The sequence below is a fragment of the Fulmarus glacialis genome, unplaced genomic scaffold (genome assembly GCF_000690835.1).
Source record: "Fulmarus glacialis isolate BGI_N327 unplaced genomic scaffold, ASM69083v1 scaffold17115, whole genome shotgun sequence".
NCBI classification, from domain to species: Eukaryota; Metazoa; Chordata; class Aves; order Procellariiformes; family Procellariidae; genus Fulmarus; species Fulmarus glacialis.
Genome location: NW_009215099.1, coordinates 37,555 through 54,470, shown reverse-complemented (window position 1 = coordinate 54,470; position 16,916 = coordinate 37,555). Strand labels below are relative to the sequence as shown.

Below are 16,916 nucleotides of genomic sequence, written 5' to 3'. Positions count from 1 at the left end.
GCATGGGAAGAAGTCCCTACCTGGTGTGAGGGCAGGTATTCTTGCTTAAGTGCTAGATATACGGTACGTGCATTAAACAAAGATGCTAACACATACTGTTGCATCTTTTTTTTAGTACTATCTGTCCCATCACAATTGGCTATTTCCTTTAAGTCTTAGTTTATTGAGTGTGTAATTAAATGAGCAATATTTTTTGCCTAAATTCTTTGTTTAAATTTCTTTACAGATGTTTCCTTCAATTTTCACTCCTCTGGGTCTGTGACAATTCACCAGCACAGCCCAGGCAGGTTGCTGGCTATGCTGGTTGACAGTGAGAGGACAGATATTTGTTAAATTGGACCTACATGAATATAGAAAATAACCAATTCAGTTACCAGAGGATGTAGCAAGCATCAGACAAAGAGACAAAAATAGAGTGTTCTGAATGGGATTTAAGGTTTGCTTCAAAGTGACACATTTTCTCCACCAACACTAGATACACTCCCTCAGTGCTTATTCTTGTAAGTATTGTGCTGTGCAAGATGAATTCCACCTCAAACAGAAAAAACACATATGCCAGGCATCCGTGTCAGTCGTGTGAGGTCTGAAGTCTAGCTACAGCTAAGGAGACACTCCAGAGTTAACCAACTGCTCAAAAAGCAGCGACACTATATTACAGTTATTGACAATACAGAGTACACCATCTTAAAGACTGTGCCTCTTACTCATAGCATGGTAACTCCAAAAGTGCCTACTGTTCAGCTAACATTTCTATGGCTAGATTTTTCAATGATTTTTTTTTTCTCATGTAAGACTTCATATGACCTTAAGAAGGCTTAAACCTTCACCGGGTATGGTGTGGAGTCACAACATTTTAAATTGTTTTATTATCTTGGAAGTCAGAGCAGGGTCACAAGCAATACATCTAACCTAGAAAACCTGCACCTTAGAAGTCGAGAAGAGGAGTAACACAGAGAGAAATGCTAAAAACCTTCATTGCAACTGCATACACATTTACTGTAATGAGCAATTTTAACTAAATTTAACTTTAAACACGTCTTGTAGAACAAAAAAGTGTCCGTTCGTCTGTACAAATTGGGAAGAAGAGCTGTGGCAGGAGTCCCATAGCCTCCCACCGTAACTTCTCCCAAGCAAAATCTCCAGAGTGCCTGTACCACAGTTGCCCAGTAGCAAAACAGAAAGCAAATGGTGTATGACACATCTAGATATGCCCGAGATGGGACTTTGCAAACACATAAACACAAAAACATTCTGAGGGCAAAGTGAATACCTACCAACAAACTATAAAAGAATTCATGTACGAAGAGCCCCAGAGCGCAAATCAGAAGGTACAGCAGGTGATAAAGAAACTCTACATCCATGATCATTGCCTTGTATCCTCTAGTGAAGGTTCCACAGTTACCCACAAAACTCATCAGAAAAATGATTTTGTTACAAACCTAAGGAAAGATTAACCATAAATTAGTTACAACATGTGGCTTTCAGGAAAAAAAGGCAATTTTTCAAAGCTGGAGATGACTCGGCTCCATGATATCAATAACCGTGCTGAATTGTCTGTTACACAACAGCACTTTGCATGTCAGTCAAAACCTGCTTTCTGTTGCATTTTCTGCACAGCTGAGACAGCGAGCCAAAACTAAAACTGCATGTCTAATAAGACACGTGCACTGACTCCTGTCTCCAGCTTGTTGTCGAAGGGCATCAAGACTAAGATTTAAAGAAGAAAGTAAAAACACTCCCTGGTGTGAGAGGTAAACCCTCCTAAAAAAAAAACCCTGTTCTAAGCATGGCACTTTCTGCAGTCAAGTAACTCTCCAGCCTACAGCAACACTTACTGAAACACCCCCTATTGCTTGCTAATAAGCAAGTGCTCCAGATTCCCTCAGCAATTCAGTCTCGGATCATGCACCCAGTAATCCTCCTGTGTAGCACCAGCGGGAAAGCTGCCTTCAACTTACCTGGAACCTGTTAAATGCTACAATTACCAATAACAACAACAACCACCCTCACAATGCAACTCTGACTCTGTAGTACATGGCACTCAGTGACGTATTTTGAAGACAAGGAATGCTATTAAATGATGCACTTGAAAGCTGGGTGCTTCATAATAAAGACAAGGACTTTGAGAAGACGCGTCTTTGCACAGCTCCTGCTGACTCAGTCAGAGAGAAATACTTTGGCTTACTTGCCACAAGAGACCACAAGTATCCGGGTTTGAGCGTTAATGAAGTTCTCTGGTGGCTCAGCTTACATGCTCAGTCCACACATTACTGTAGCAAAACTGCTTAGTGTCAGCTTTTGGCTGGCAGGTAGACTGCAGACAGACATTTGGGAAATGCATTGTTTAGTGAATATTACACAACCCCGAAAATACTGTAGCTTAGTCACTGAATGGGAGACGGGTTTGAGTGAATAACTGTGTACTTTAGGGTCACAGAGACTTCTTTGCATTTATGGCTGGAGCGGGAGCTGTTTCTAGACTCCGGCAAAACTGAGCAGAATCTTAGAGGTCTCCAGCCTGGGGAACCAGGATTGTATGAACAGCAGCAAAGCACTTCTGCTAGAAACAGTCCAAAGAAGGAATTACTCCAATGTCCCTGGCTATTTTTGCCTGACACGTTCACGAGCAGGTAAGAAACCCTTACATAAGATGCAAGAGAACTTAAAAAAAGCCCACTCAATACTTACGTTGAATGCACCCAGAAGAAATAAAGTGGGTTGTAAACCAACTGAAAATATTAGTCGTAATATTGTAGAAGCGATTAAGGCTCTGGAAGAGCTATAACGATAGCCAGAGATATCAGCATGGCTGTCCACAGCAAGCCTGACAAGTGGGGCTCCAGTGTACCTAGGGTGAAGAGGAAAAAACAAAACCCATTTCAATACTTGGTATAACCAAAGGAAATAAAAACAAAATAACCAAATAAGCCATTTTATCTTATCTTTGGTGGAGTATCATTAAGCCTCATGTTCAGACATTACTGATTTCAAAGTGGTAAGTGGAACATCTGAGCCCAATGCCTTCAGCAGATTTTAATTACAAACTTGTTACTAAAGCATTATGTAAATGATAAGCGCCAGTATTATAGGATTCTTCATTTTAGTGTTCATTTCTTACACACCTTGAATGCTGAAAAGGAGAGGCATTTTGCTAATGCGTTCTGTAGAGGCATTGCATGCGTAGGTGAGGACAGACAACATACTCCTCCAGGTCCAGATTCACAGCAGATTCTCCTATTATGCTTTTGGTCAAAAACCTCGTACCAGTTTTTGTCATCTCTTGCTATTTCTGGTTCTATTTAGACTGTCCCATGAGACTGTCTGCTTACATAACATCAGCCCGTGTTGCTAAAAATACACTTCTCTGAAAGAGCCATAAAAAATACTCAGCCGAAAATACCGTTTACCCTGGGTTTATGCAGAATATAAAAGACATCTTTTTCTTAAAACTGACATTAAAAAAATGCTTTTCTTCAAGCAACTGGTACCTGAACAGACAAAAAGGCAAGACCCCTCAAATTTCATAGCACTCTGCAGCCCTTCTGCAAGAACGTACTCAGAGGACTGTTGTGTCTTATTGGCAAGATACTCACCGAGGGCTTTTTTCTCCCCCCCGCCCAAACTCAGAAGGCTTAGGAAATACTACTCTCATCTGACTACCACGAGCAGCCATTTAATTTTGTTCCAAATCACTGTAGATTAATAAAGACAGCAGAGGATAGATGGAAATTAAAACTTAATAAGCGTAAAGTTGAACAGATGTTTCCACTGTCTGAAGGGAGTTTGGGATCCCAGAGCAACGCAGCCACCGCTACTTAAGCTATTAAACAGCAAAAGGTGCAGAGCTCGAAACAGAGTCACCCAAGTGGGAATGATAAACAGCACAGAGAGAGAAGAGAGAAAAAAAAATGTGCAGAAGCTCATTTAGGAATGACTTGGGAATTGCTGTGAGAGGCAGATCCTGAGGGATCCTGCCTGCACCTGCACAGGTGTCTGAATATCCCAGCTATTACAAAGCCATCCACAGCACATGAATATTTTTGCTTTCACAAGTTGCAGCAGTTCCCAGCAGGCCTGCAAAAATAACTAGAGTTAATGAAGTCCTCAACTGTTGCCTGTAACACCTGCCTCGGAAAGGCCCGACACCACGGTCTGCTCACCAGCACGAGGAGTGCAATGCCATGACGCACAAAGACCTTCGCGGGACCCGGGTCAGGGGAGTGCTCCCAGGAAGGAGTGGGGCTCAGGGCACAGCCTCGTCTCTCCCTCATAGGGACGCAGAGAGACTGGGAGCAAACTGGGAGCGGTGTCTTTGCCCTTGGCAAAGGAAGCTCACCAAGCCAGCGGTCACTTGACATCAGCTGTCTGCTCCCAACCTAACATCAAAGACTTGCTACGAGCACGTGGAGTCCATCACACGACCGCTGGAAGGAGGAGCGTGTAACCGGGAGGACCCGGTAGGAAGCTCTCCCTGTCTCTGGAATTCTCACCATTCCAGTACCAAATTCCAGGCATCCAGTTTTGTTTCTGCTCCTCAAGTCAGAAGTTTTACTGCTTCTGCTACAGTCAGATGCTAATCAGCTGCTCAGTTCACCGTGTCTGAGCAATTCAAGACACTAACAACTTCCCCCAAATGGTCTGTTTTGAAAGTCTTCTTTTTTTTAAAAGCTAAGTATAAAATACACATGTGTTTATTTATTTTACATTTTGATTGTAACTAGAAGAGGAAGAGATTTTATCAAAATGTTACCTGATAAATAAAGTATTTCAAATATGCAGGGTAGGGCATCTTCAAAATGCCAAATGATCCCCCTGCTAGCCTTGCAACTTGCAATCTCAATGAACTCGTTTAATTACCGGCTTTCCTAGCAGCCATAAATACAGACTTTTAAATTTTAACTTGCAATCTTTGAAGCTAGAGACAGAAAAGTCAGTTGCTTTTTGTGCTTGTTAAAACCTTTCAACCAGCTGCTAGCCAGAACGGGATCCGGGTAGCCCCATGGTCTGCTGTCACAGGCTGCGATGCAGAGGTACAGGAGCCGAAACCACAGCCTGATGTTGCGGAAGGTAACTGTAACTCTTCCCTCTCTCAGGAACATCGGATTTTGGTCTAAAATATCCCCTGCCTTCTCACAGGCTTTATCAGGATGCAGAACCCCTAAACTCAAGTTTTCCATGCCCACTGTGACCATAAGCTGCTATCAAACACTACTTGGACAAAACTACGGCTCTACTCAATGGAAATTAACTGGTGAGCCGCAAAAAGGGTGAAGCGGCTTTTATGCCACACGCAGAGAGCTCAGCTGATAATTTTGTTATGATCAGGCTACTGCTGTCTTTGAGCTGCACTGTCTTTGGGTTCTGCAGTTAGCAATGAACGCAAGAAAGATGCAGAGGGAAGTCCAATAGGAAGAGATAAGCATCTAACTGGCCCTGTTGCATTATGAATCTCAAAGAAAGGGAAGTGAAGGCTCGAACATGAATCACCCCCTCCAGGAGGAGGTTTTACTGCTGGGGTTCTTACTTACTCCAGTTGACATGGACATGGCAAAAGCTCCTACCCAAGTTATTTCCTTTACACCAGCTTTGCAAGCGATTAACATGATAGAGGCATTCACAATAATATTTCTCCAGATTTCCTGATTCTTTCTGACATGAATCCACCCCTTGACCTGCCCTGGGATGCATCTCTTGGGAGAGGCTGGATGTAAGGAAGAGCAGCTGAATCTCATCAGGACTCCACTGGGAGTATTTACTGAATTGGCTCTCAGAACCACCACTGTCACACAAACCCACAGTTTGGATCAAAAGCGACTTCCATGAGATCTATTACAGCAGGATTGTGGAATCCCACATGAACTGCACATGTTAACCTATACTTTGTGTTAGAAATGATAGCAAGGCCAGCTGCCACCCGCTGGTGGCAAGGAACCTCGGAGCAGCAGGTTGCTCCCGAGCCAGGGGACATGGCTGGCGCGCTCCTCCTCACTCCCTAGAGCAACCTCTGCTCTAAGTGCTCGCAGGCGTAAGGGACTCCGAGATGGGCTCTTTTTCTGCATCTGCCATCGATTTCTAATGGCACGAGGCAGGTCACTTCGCTCCCGTGCGCCTCACCTGCCCACGCAGGGTAATCTCACTCACCCAGCCCCAACACTCAGAGGCCTCCTGAAGTGCTATGTTACCATGAAAGTTCTATGGAAAATGGCATTAATAAAATGCAAGCTCAAGGAAAACAACAAATTAACATTTATCATATTTTTAGTTCAATAGTTAATTACAGAACTTTAAAACAAAGTAGAACAGTCAAGTAATAAAAGGTGGATGTCTGTCTTTGATAATTTTTTCCCCTAGGAAAAAGCATGGCTTTACATTTTCCTTGCAAATGCTTCAAGAAAAAGTAAGAGAACAGCACAATTTAAATCAAGGCAATTAAAAAAAGCCAATTTCTGTTCTCCTATCTCCACCGAAGTAAACAGGGATGCACAGACACAAGTGGGGGACAGAATTTGGCTCATTATACCTTATTTGTTCACATATTTTTGTATGTTAAATATTGGTACCTCCTCGAATTCCTTTGAATGGATAGAAAAATGCTACGAGCAGGTTCATAAGGACAGCCAGGTTAAAGGAAATACTGCTCCAGAAGGACATGTTGCGAGCACACCAGTATAGGAAAGGTTGAGCTGCAAAAGAGAAAAGTAATTCTTTTTAATGGAGCATTTAAAAAAATAAGAGGTCTATATAAAAAATTATTTTATTTTCAGTTTGCCCAAAAGCACAGCATCAACAGTAGTAATATTCATGGCTTATTCTGAAGTTTATTTGATTACTCTATCTTTGGGGTACTTCCAGTTTCCTGGATAGTGCTTTACAGCAAAGGACACATGTTAAAAAGGAACATATTTTCAAACATGAATTAGCAGCAGCACGAGAACGAGTTCAGAAATGGCAGCGGTCAAGGACTTCAGGTTTCCCATACACTTTGTACTCAGAGTCACACGAATTAGGAGGAAGAGAATTCATACGTTATCAATGGTGGTGAGATTCAGCCCCATCCCTCCCAGTTACGCTGCTGCTGCTGCCAGCAGCTCACCTGCATGAGATACTGCCCACCTTCAAACTTCCCTTCCGTGGCAGCAAGCCAGGAAAAACGCAGCAAAGATAGTGCAAGGTGGACAACTGAGACACAAAATGCAGCATAGCGACATAACACTAAAGCTAAAATGTTTAGCGCTAGTTGCCAAGCCAGTAAGACAACTTTACTTCAAGCCGATAATAGACCAATAGAGCCCCAGAATAATAACTGAGTCGAAGCTCGGCTGGCCTTCCCTCTCCCCTGTGGGCAAAGGACGCAAGCACATCTGCACAGAGCTAAGTGTACAGTTAAACAGCTGCACATTTTAAATTCTTAACACTATACATAAATACTTCTCAAAAAGACTCCTAATTTTGATAATCTCTGCAGCAAGAATCAAGAGGCACAGAAAGCAGGACTCATTTTCTGCAGTGGTCGTGGACCAGAAGATGACAAGGACAGCTAAGAAGCTGCCTTACAGTAATTCCCTCTGCATCAAGGCAAAATCCCCCTGATTTTAGCTCCTGCAGGCTTATTGTACAGCAAATTGTGTACTGCTGAAATCTAGAGTGACCAAAAAAAAAAAATCTCTATTAAAAATGCTCTCAAAGAAGGGAAAGAACTAATGTTTTTCCCTGTTGGAAGGAGGTACCATATACAGATATCAGAGAGCAAAGAAAAAGAAGCTCACAGTGAAATTTAGGGAAGAGATGAAAATGCAAACTCTGGGGCTGAAAAGAAGAGTAAATTAATGAATGCAGGAATTCTGAGCCTCACAGTAGCCACTACCTCTCTTCAGCAAATCACCTCTTCTAGCATTCTAAGCAAAAAAAAAAGGGTTAAAAGAATTATACAATGCCTCATTATAGTGAGTTGAAATGCACATAAAAAGCACATGTATTGAACAGCTGAATGCAAAGGCAAGGACCACAAAAAGGTAGCCCGCCACTGTAAGAACACAAGCTTCACTGCACCTAATTAGCCAGGCACATTAAGCCTCACTGAAATGTGATGTAGCAATGTTTTGAATATACGATGCATTGATTTCTATATTATTTCAGTTCTCAATTTCATTTTAACTGGAAGAATTTGTAAGCAGGTTGCATTCATTTGTATGAAATTGTTATACGAAGGGTCATTATAAAGTTCCAGATTTTACTTTCAACCTTCATTTGGGGATGGGCACAGACTATCTGCCCTGTGTAGCACCTCTGCCTGGTTTTGGCAGGCTCATTTGAATTCTTAATTAAGACCTTGGGAGAGTTATGGTGCTTAGATTATAAGCTAGCACTATGAGCTGAAGGGGGAAATACACGGGTCTTTACAAAGTCTTTCTCAGGTTTGAATAAACTGTAAGTGGTATCACATGAGCACAGCACAGAGCACTGCCAGCCCATCTTGTCTCGAAAACACAAACCTGTATTTAAGATGTGAGAAACAATTGTATAAACGTAGAGTATCACGGCCAAACAAGACGAGAATATTAGGAGACAGACTAAATGATTCTGGTTTCTTAAAGAAAAAAGAAATATTCTCCACTTCTGCAGGTGGATCTTGACCAATTTGCGGTCTGTTGTTAATTATGGATGTCTTCACAGCTTGCCTGGAGATAGCCTCAAAGACAATTAAAGTAACTCAAATAACAAAATCTAACAGAATGTATAGATGCTGTCAAAACCAAAGTTGCCCATTTGTTTAGGATGTCAAATGTTCCCATATTCTTGTAGAGTTCTTAGAAGTCATTTTAAGAAGTAGCTTCCTGGGGATTTTCATGCTGTCGGAAGTACTAGATGTCTTCACAGCTTGCCTGGAGATAGCCTCAAAGACAATTAAAGTAACTCAAATAACAAAATCTAACAGAATGTATAGATGCTGTCAAAACCAAAGTTGCCCATTTGTTTAGGATGTCAAATGTTCCCATATTCTTGTAGAGTTCTTAGAAGTCATTTTAAGTCTGGGGATTTTCATGCTGTCAGAAGTACTAATCCATTGTTCAGTGGAAATAGCTCCACTCTATTTAGTATTCATACACATGAAAAATATTTCCGTTAAGCTGACCAAGTTTCAGGCGGTCTTATCTGCACCTGACTGATAATTTTAAATAATATGATTACAATTGCTTTTCTCTGTTAAAAGATCTATTAACATATATATATACACACACACACATCCCAACGATCAGAAGCAAATATTGAGTTTCTGTTACCAAATGTGTGACACATCATCAGCTCTAGTGTGAACTGTGCATATGCATCCTAAAAACAAACTGGAAAGAGTCCAGGCTCTTCTCGGAGGTGCGCAGTGAAAGGGCGAAATGCAATCATCAGAGGTTGCAACAAGACAAATAATTTAAAAAAAAAAAAAAATTTCACATTGAGGAAGGTCGAGAGGTCCCTTCTCACCTAATTTTTTCCTATGATATGCAATGCTGACTGAGTACCAGTAAGGTCTCTGTCAGGGGAAACCCTTTGCTAACCATGCTGGGGGGGCTGCCTGGCACTGCAGGCAGGTTTTGGTGGCTGACAGCAGCAGGCAGCTGTACAGAAGTCCACTCTGACATTTGCTCTAGGAGGCGGTTCTGGACCAGTCTGCGCTCTCGCGCTAACAACTGGAGTTTAGCTGATTCAAGCATGGGGAACAACAGCGGTATCAGATGGCAGATGTTGGCTTGAGCAGGAAATAGCTGCTTTCTCTCTCACATTTCAGAGGGTCATTGTTGGTAAATTCTAACCACTCATCACTGCCCACTGAAGCTGAGCCTCATGTGCAACATTTCTCCTTTTGCAAAACAAGATTTTTTTTTTTTTTTTTTTTTTTTAAAAATAATTTTAAGCAAATGAGTCAGAAAGTTTACTGGGGGAAGTGGTGGCACCGTATGAATTAAAATATAATTTTAAAAGTTTTCCTAGTTGCCAGCGGGAACCTCAGAGGGAAAAGCAGTGCTTGAAAATGCTTGCTTTCAGCTATTTTAGCATCACAGGGCTGGAAGGGACTTAGTCGGCACGTCTGCCAGCTATTCCTTGCCCAAAGGAAGGGCGAACTGTACTTTTACCATTACTGGAAAATGCATGTTTAACCTGTTCTTAAATACCTCCATTGCTGGAGATGCCATAAGACCATGCTGCATTACCCAGCCTTACTCCTCCTTGCAGTGCAAGGGAACTGCTTCATGCATCCAGTGCAGGGAAGGAGAACAGACCACTGCTTTCTTCAGCTGCGTCTTCTCCGTTTCTCCCTGCCACCAAATGCTCTCTCGTTTAAGCTAAGCCTCCACAAATTTGTTCCTTCCTGTTGGATCTTAAAAAAGACGACCTGTGATCCTTCTTACCACTCTCCCCTGGATCCCCTCCAGTTGGTCCATATTGCTCTTGCATTAAGCTTGACTTCATTACAACATATTGCCATCGTGCAGGGGAGCAGACTCTTTCAAACAATTATCAAGGTTGCTGCCACACCAGGGAACCATCTGCTACCGAGTCAATGTTTCGAACTCCGAAAACCTGACCTCAGCGCTCTGCCGGTAATGCTCCACACAACCACGCTGGCAACAGCAACCTACCTCGCAATTTCTTTTGCCAGTTCATCTCATTAAAGAGGTCTTCTGATTTCATGAAGAAGTCATTGATCTTGCTGCCTTGTTCATCCCTCTCCGTGGTATAATATATCCGTAGCTTGGACTCCTTTGTGAGGAATTCACAGATACTGGGCACGGGGAATACTATTTGCTCCATGGTACGGTCCGACCTGACAATCTGAACAGCAGCCTTATTAGAGTCCTTCCTAGTTATTAAATGCTTTTATTTCTTGGTTTGTCTGGTTTTTTTTCCTCCTCCCCTTTCAAACCAGCTACATGTAGAAACTCGGACACGTTTTGTAGAACAGCAGCTTGGTAGAGACTTCACTTAATTCACCTTTCAAAGCAGGCCTACATTTAGGTCCAAAACTGATAATTTATATGTTGTGGTCTTATCCTGGCAATACTTGGCTGGGATTTCCAAGGGGCCCAGTGAATCCTGCACCAAAGTGGCACTGAATTTCAGAGCAATCTGGTCGCCCAGCTCAAGAATCTTAGCAAATTTTAGCCATAGGCAAGTGTGAGGAATAATAGTTACATTTATATTGCTCATTAGAGAGTTTTGTGAATTCTCCATGTTTGTGCGTGTTTTACTTTTAAAAAGCATCTTAGATTGTGCATCAGGCCAAAATGTCATTTTAATACAGAAAGAATGGCAAAAGTTATCGCTAACTTTACGGATACAGCAATAGTACCGGCCAAAATGTAACAGAAGCGAAGTTACACTTCCTCCTGCCAACAGAGCTCTGCTCAGCTCCATCTTAAAGCCCACACATGACAGCTCAAAAATAGCTCCCCCCCAGCGGCTGTCAAAAAATAAAATAAAAAAATAAGTACACTTGTATTCTCATGTCAGAGATGACAGTCCATACACAGGTAGTCGGTTCAATCAAAATATCACGTATGATGCAACCGGTCTTTAACTCCACCGTTTCTCTCCCAAGCGGCTCCTTCCGCAGCAGATCATTCCCCCCCACACCTCCCAGCAGCCACCGGCTTCCCTTTACCTCAATCTGTGCCGTGTGCTTGGCATAAAACTCCAGAGCCTCGTCTCCCTCTATCTGACCTCCCGGCTTCAGCATGTTCTGCAGCTCTTTGTTATGACGAGCCAACTAAAATAAAGGAATGCAAAGGGAGTGGGAGACACCAGATGTCTCTCTATGATATTAAATTTCTGATTTTTGGCATAAAAAAAGAAATAGTACGCAGTCAGCTGCTAAGAAAGGGCAAAGTTGACAGAAGGCTTGTTCTATTCCAACCAGACACCCTGCAGCTCTATTTTGGGAGCAAGTCAGAATGATTCAAATATGTATTTTTTTAATATCCATGTTGTACTCCTCTTTTACCCATCCTCTCCCACCCTTCACCTGACTTGGGAGACTTTTTGAACATTCACGTTCAGTCTACCCTTCTACACCCACCCTAATTCAAAGGTGTGCTAATCACACAAGTATCTAGGCAGGGACAGAAGAGAAAATTTGCATCAATTGAAAAGCAGATGCACAGAGCACTGCTCCAAAAATGCTTCTGGATGCTCTAAATTCATTTTACAGCATAATGATGCTTTTTCTTCTCAGATGCTAAAGGAACAAGAAGTCTCTAATGGAGTGATATATGTAGCATCAATATATTAAGCAGATCTAGATATATTCTGCCCCCCCCCGGCCTTTTACCTTTCAAACACCGCATCGTATCAATTCAGCGAACCTGACTGGCACCAACATAGAGAGAATGTGGCAAGAACCATAAAAGCAGAGCGAGATTTCTGCTTGCAATTTAAGTGATCTGCAATTAGAATTTCTTTGGGAGTATAAAGTAACCTTTGATACAGCTGAAAAATAATACATTGCTCCCCAGTACTACCAAGAACTTGAATCATGTGTCTTCAGAAACTTGGTCAAGAGCCTGCCTGCTTCCCATTATAAAAGAAAACTCCAAAAATTTTCTTGTATTATAGAATTTTCTTTTCTGATTCTTTAAGGATCAGGATTTGCTCTGATAAAAAGAGAGCGTGCAGTGAGTTTGTCTCATTAAAACAATTTCAGGGAAAAGCGGACCTGTTGCTATTCATGGTTTGTGACACTTGGTGCTATGAAAGCTGTAGGTGAAATTCTACCTGATGAGCTAATATATAAATGTTGTGTCCCACGTTCCTCGGAGATGCCGCAAGATCTTCCCCATTCTCTCCATCCTCAAATTCTACTTCTCCTTGCAGATAAGCCTTCTTTATCACTTCCACCTAGAAAGACACAGGCCAATGAAGAGACAGCTCAGGCTGAGGGCTGAAGTCTGCTCAGGCCAGTTTACATTTGCCACTCTTACAGAAGCGAAAGGGAGCTGAGCATACACACTCAAGAGGAAGGTCAGTGGGCTTCTCAACATCCAGGATAAAACAGGAGACCTGAACTCAGCACCTTCAGCTCAGCTCACTAACACAAGAAGCTAAACTTCATGTTCCCCTCTAGGTAATATATTCTGGGCCACCCTCGCGGCACAGTGCATCACGTTCTGACCTCTGGCCCCCGCCGTAGCTACGTGCGCTGAGACAAGCCGACAGCGTTTCAGCTGTACTTTGAATGTCCTGTTTGTGTTTTCACCAGTTAATATATTAACCAGCCCAAAAGCCTGCTACGGTCTACTGAACAGTTTTTAGGTCACAGGAAATTTTTGTTTCTCTCTGTCTCTTGTGCAAATGGCTTCTACACGTGGATTCCAAAGTGTCAAACGATGCTCCTTCCCTGCCTTATGCAGGATGCTGGACACCTCCTCCGTAGCATTCGGCATGGCTTCCCTAATTGCTCATGCTGGCTGGGAACAAGACAGACCTGTCCCCTGTGGATATTGCACTCATTCAACCAAGCCCTTGAACGGCCTTCCAGTTGCCAGCGATCCATGCACAGACCTCTTGCAGCACACCTGGGGTGGACACGGCCACCCCAGTCTCCCCAGTGCTGCTGTACCTGGCGTGAAGGAGTCGGGAGTTTCGGAGTGATCCAGGGACTCACCAGCTCTTTGGGCCTCATGTTGTAGAGGATCCTCTCCGCGTTCTCGCTGTCGTGCCTGCTCTCCATGATTGCCAAGAGCAGTTTTGAAGCGTTGTTCTGAAGGGAGGGATGAATAACACCAATCACTGCCAGGAGTCAAAAACCGAGGGCACCCAGCTCGAGCACTACCATCCCTGCGCCCAGAAGGGCTGGAGATACCTGGTTTCTACAAATACAAGCTGCAGGCAAGGCAGAGCCTCCCAGCCAGCCTACTGCAGCACTCCTACAGCCTCACCTCGCCGAGCACTCCCTCTCCTTTAATTATGGAGATATACAACTTAGTAGTATTTTTTTACCAGTTTATCTCCCAAACCCTACTTATTGGGGGCCATCAAATTAACCCAAATTAAGGTTCAGATTTCTGAAATGCTGAGGTTTCAAGCTTGTATTATTTCGTTTTATTTTAAAGATACTGCAGCATTACTACAAGCTCTCAACTCCAAAATGATGCAGCTCAGCTTTACTCAAGATACTGTTGATTCAATCAAAGGACAGCCAAGGCTGAAAGACACAGACGTGCTTCGCTGCTTTTAACTGAGAATTGTTGTGTGACCTGCTCATGCCGAGAAATAGAGGGAGGAAATGGGAAACTACCACAAGGCACCAGACTACTTTAATACGAACAATTAAGATTAAAATCCATCATGACTGACAATAAAAACTAATAAAAGTATTTAATTTTGAAGTATAATACTTACTGAGTCTAAAAGCATTTTTTATTTAGAATAATAGAAAACTCACATTAGCTGTAATAATGGTGTGAGTCGGCAACGGAAAGCAACTAGACATTGCACTATAAGACAGGACAGTAAGTCAGAAAGGAAATATTTCTAAAACATATGCTGAAGCAGGAGTGCTCTGTGACTACTGTTGCTAGAAGACAACCTGCTAGTGTATTTTGAAACCAGCACCAGGGCTAATTATTTCAGCATCAATATGAACAGCCCTAAAAAATTCTTGATGATTAGACATCAACTGATTAAACAACAGCAATGAAGTATTAGGAAACTAGACATAGCATGAGAAATTTTACTTCCATTGTATATGTAAAAGCTCACCAACAACACTGAAGTTTTCATCGGCTTTAAATTTTTAACAGGACATTATTTTAGGATTCCTCAGTGTATCTTGACTGCCTGCATCCCCCTATATGAAAACTGGTGGCTCCACGTTATCATTTAAAAGATGAAATACCCATGACAAACAATCTTTGGGCACTGCCTCCAGCTTGCTGATGCATATGATGTTTTGGCACTTATGAATATTGGGATATAATAAACACACACATAATTCCAACAATAAAATTATTTTTCATCTTACTGTTAACGTGGATTGCACAAAATATTCACTTGCCTTCAGTTCCAACACAAGGTCCATCCTCTTCTTTCCCAAAGGGTTGATGTCATTGAGAATTAATGCTGTGATGATGTCAATACCGTTGGACTCGTGAGTAGCAATGCAGTTCTGTCCAAAGAAAATTCATCAAACTTTACTAATTGTCTACACTAAAGAGGCAGCCTAGGCTGGTGACCCAGCCAGAACAGAAGAGTCACCTCTTTCATCACCTCGTAAGCTGTTCGAGATGGGTAACTGAGCAGAAAACTCCAGTCAGTGGAATAACAAAAGATTAAGGCATTTTTTTCAAGCTTTTCCTATCATCAGCCATGGCATGTCCTACTGAAACCACCCAGCCTCAGGAAGCAGAAAGCAACACAGTTGATAAAGGAAGCATTTACATGCTAAAGCGTCCAGGCTGAATACCTAGCTAAGGAAGAACACTGTTTTACTAAGATTAGGGAGAGTTTTTTTTATTTTAGATGTGCCAATCAACACCTACTTCAGTCCTGTCTAACCAAAGAATGTGAATTTCCGTAACCTTCTTGCTTACCCTTTAACCCTGCTTTTATAATGGTCTATAACTAAAATATACAAACCGACAGTAGCTTGTTGGCTTCAAAATTCAGAGCCCTGCTCTGTCGTCGAGCTGCACTGCAAAGATCCATACCTATATCTAAAGGTTGTTATTCCATCCAATCCGTATAACAGAGAGAAACTGTCAGTTATGAACTGACATGTACAGTCTCATGCATTCTCTCGCATAGATATGGTTTCATCTGAACATCGGTCACCCCCCACTATGCTAGCTTTGCTGTAAATTACATTTGAGTGCACAAGGAAAAGGCACTTCAAAGGACAGATATTCTTGAAGACTTTTTGAAAAGTCATTATTCCAGCCTTTCCGTACCATACTATGGTTCAAATAGTATGCAAATGGAGAAAATAAGCAGATACCCATGTTTGTAAGTGCAGAGGTTTGCTTATTAGAAGGGTGACACCCACCCTGGAACACAGGATTTACCAGGTCATGCCAGTCCCATGGGAAAAGTGTTCTCTACCACACACACTGAGCACGTTATTTGTTGAGTCAATGCCACAGAGCGGCCAGAGTTTGGAAAACTATTTTGGGGTAGCTATCTCTTTAGTATGGTTTACTCTAGACTTTCAGACTTCATTTGACTCATTGAAACAGTTATAGAAAGAGCCACATTTAGACCAAAGGCAGAAGAAATGGGCCTGACTAATTGGCGATGCTGCTCTAAAACACGGCTGTACAACCTGTGGGAAGATGAAGTGGAAAAGCAAGGCTGAGCAGCACAGCTGTCCCTACCCTCTGATCCTTCCCACTGGATCAAACTGTAATTCTTGAGCACCCAAAAACTCCTGCTTATGCAAACAGAGTATCTTCCCATACTCCTTCCTAATTATTCAACCCTTGAGGCACAGAGCAGACCAAGCCCAGCTGTGGGTCAGTAACTGCTTTATCTGATAGGATTACTGTCATCATTCAGTTATGCCTTCCCTGTAACGATTACTTAAACCACCATGCTTGCTTTACAACAGTTATTCCTGCTTGGAGCAAAACATACCGCTGTCAGCAAGCTGGACAGAGGCTGCCTTCCCTCGACAGACACTTGGTGGTCCTCACCAACCCTTGCTCATTGGGAACCACCGCCACATCCCTGTGCAAGTGCACGGACAGTCAGCAGCGACACGCACCTGGTTCTACACACAAGACTACGTCTGAAAACAACCTCAACATGGTTATCGCCTTCATTAATGAAGCTAGAGAGCTCAATCTTCTCCCATCAGGCTGGGGGGACCACAGTTCTGGCCTCATTTACAACCAGCAACAGAGCTTGGTTTTAGCAATATTTTTACTACA

The 16,916-nt window shown here is 42.5% G+C and overlaps 1 protein-coding gene across 1 annotated transcript in view; it reads right to left on the bottom strand.

Moving 5' to 3' along the window:
• LOC104077551 (inositol 1,4,5-trisphosphate receptor type 1-like) overlaps positions 1-16,916 on the bottom strand; it is a gene marked incomplete at its 3' end in the record, with an annotated part of 62,052 nt that overhangs the window by 20,244 nt on the left and 24,892 nt on the right. The window contains 9 exon segments of the mRNA XM_009578831.1: positions 1,275-1,439; positions 2,689-2,771; positions 2,774-2,848; positions 6,561-6,683; positions 10,635-10,827; positions 11,657-11,761; positions 12,766-12,888; positions 13,655-13,750; positions 15,047-15,157. Of these exon segments, the coding sequence (XP_009577126.1) occupies positions 1,275-1,439; positions 2,689-2,771; positions 2,774-2,848; positions 6,561-6,683; positions 10,635-10,827; positions 11,657-11,761; positions 12,766-12,888; positions 13,655-13,750; positions 15,047-15,157 (1,074 nt within the window).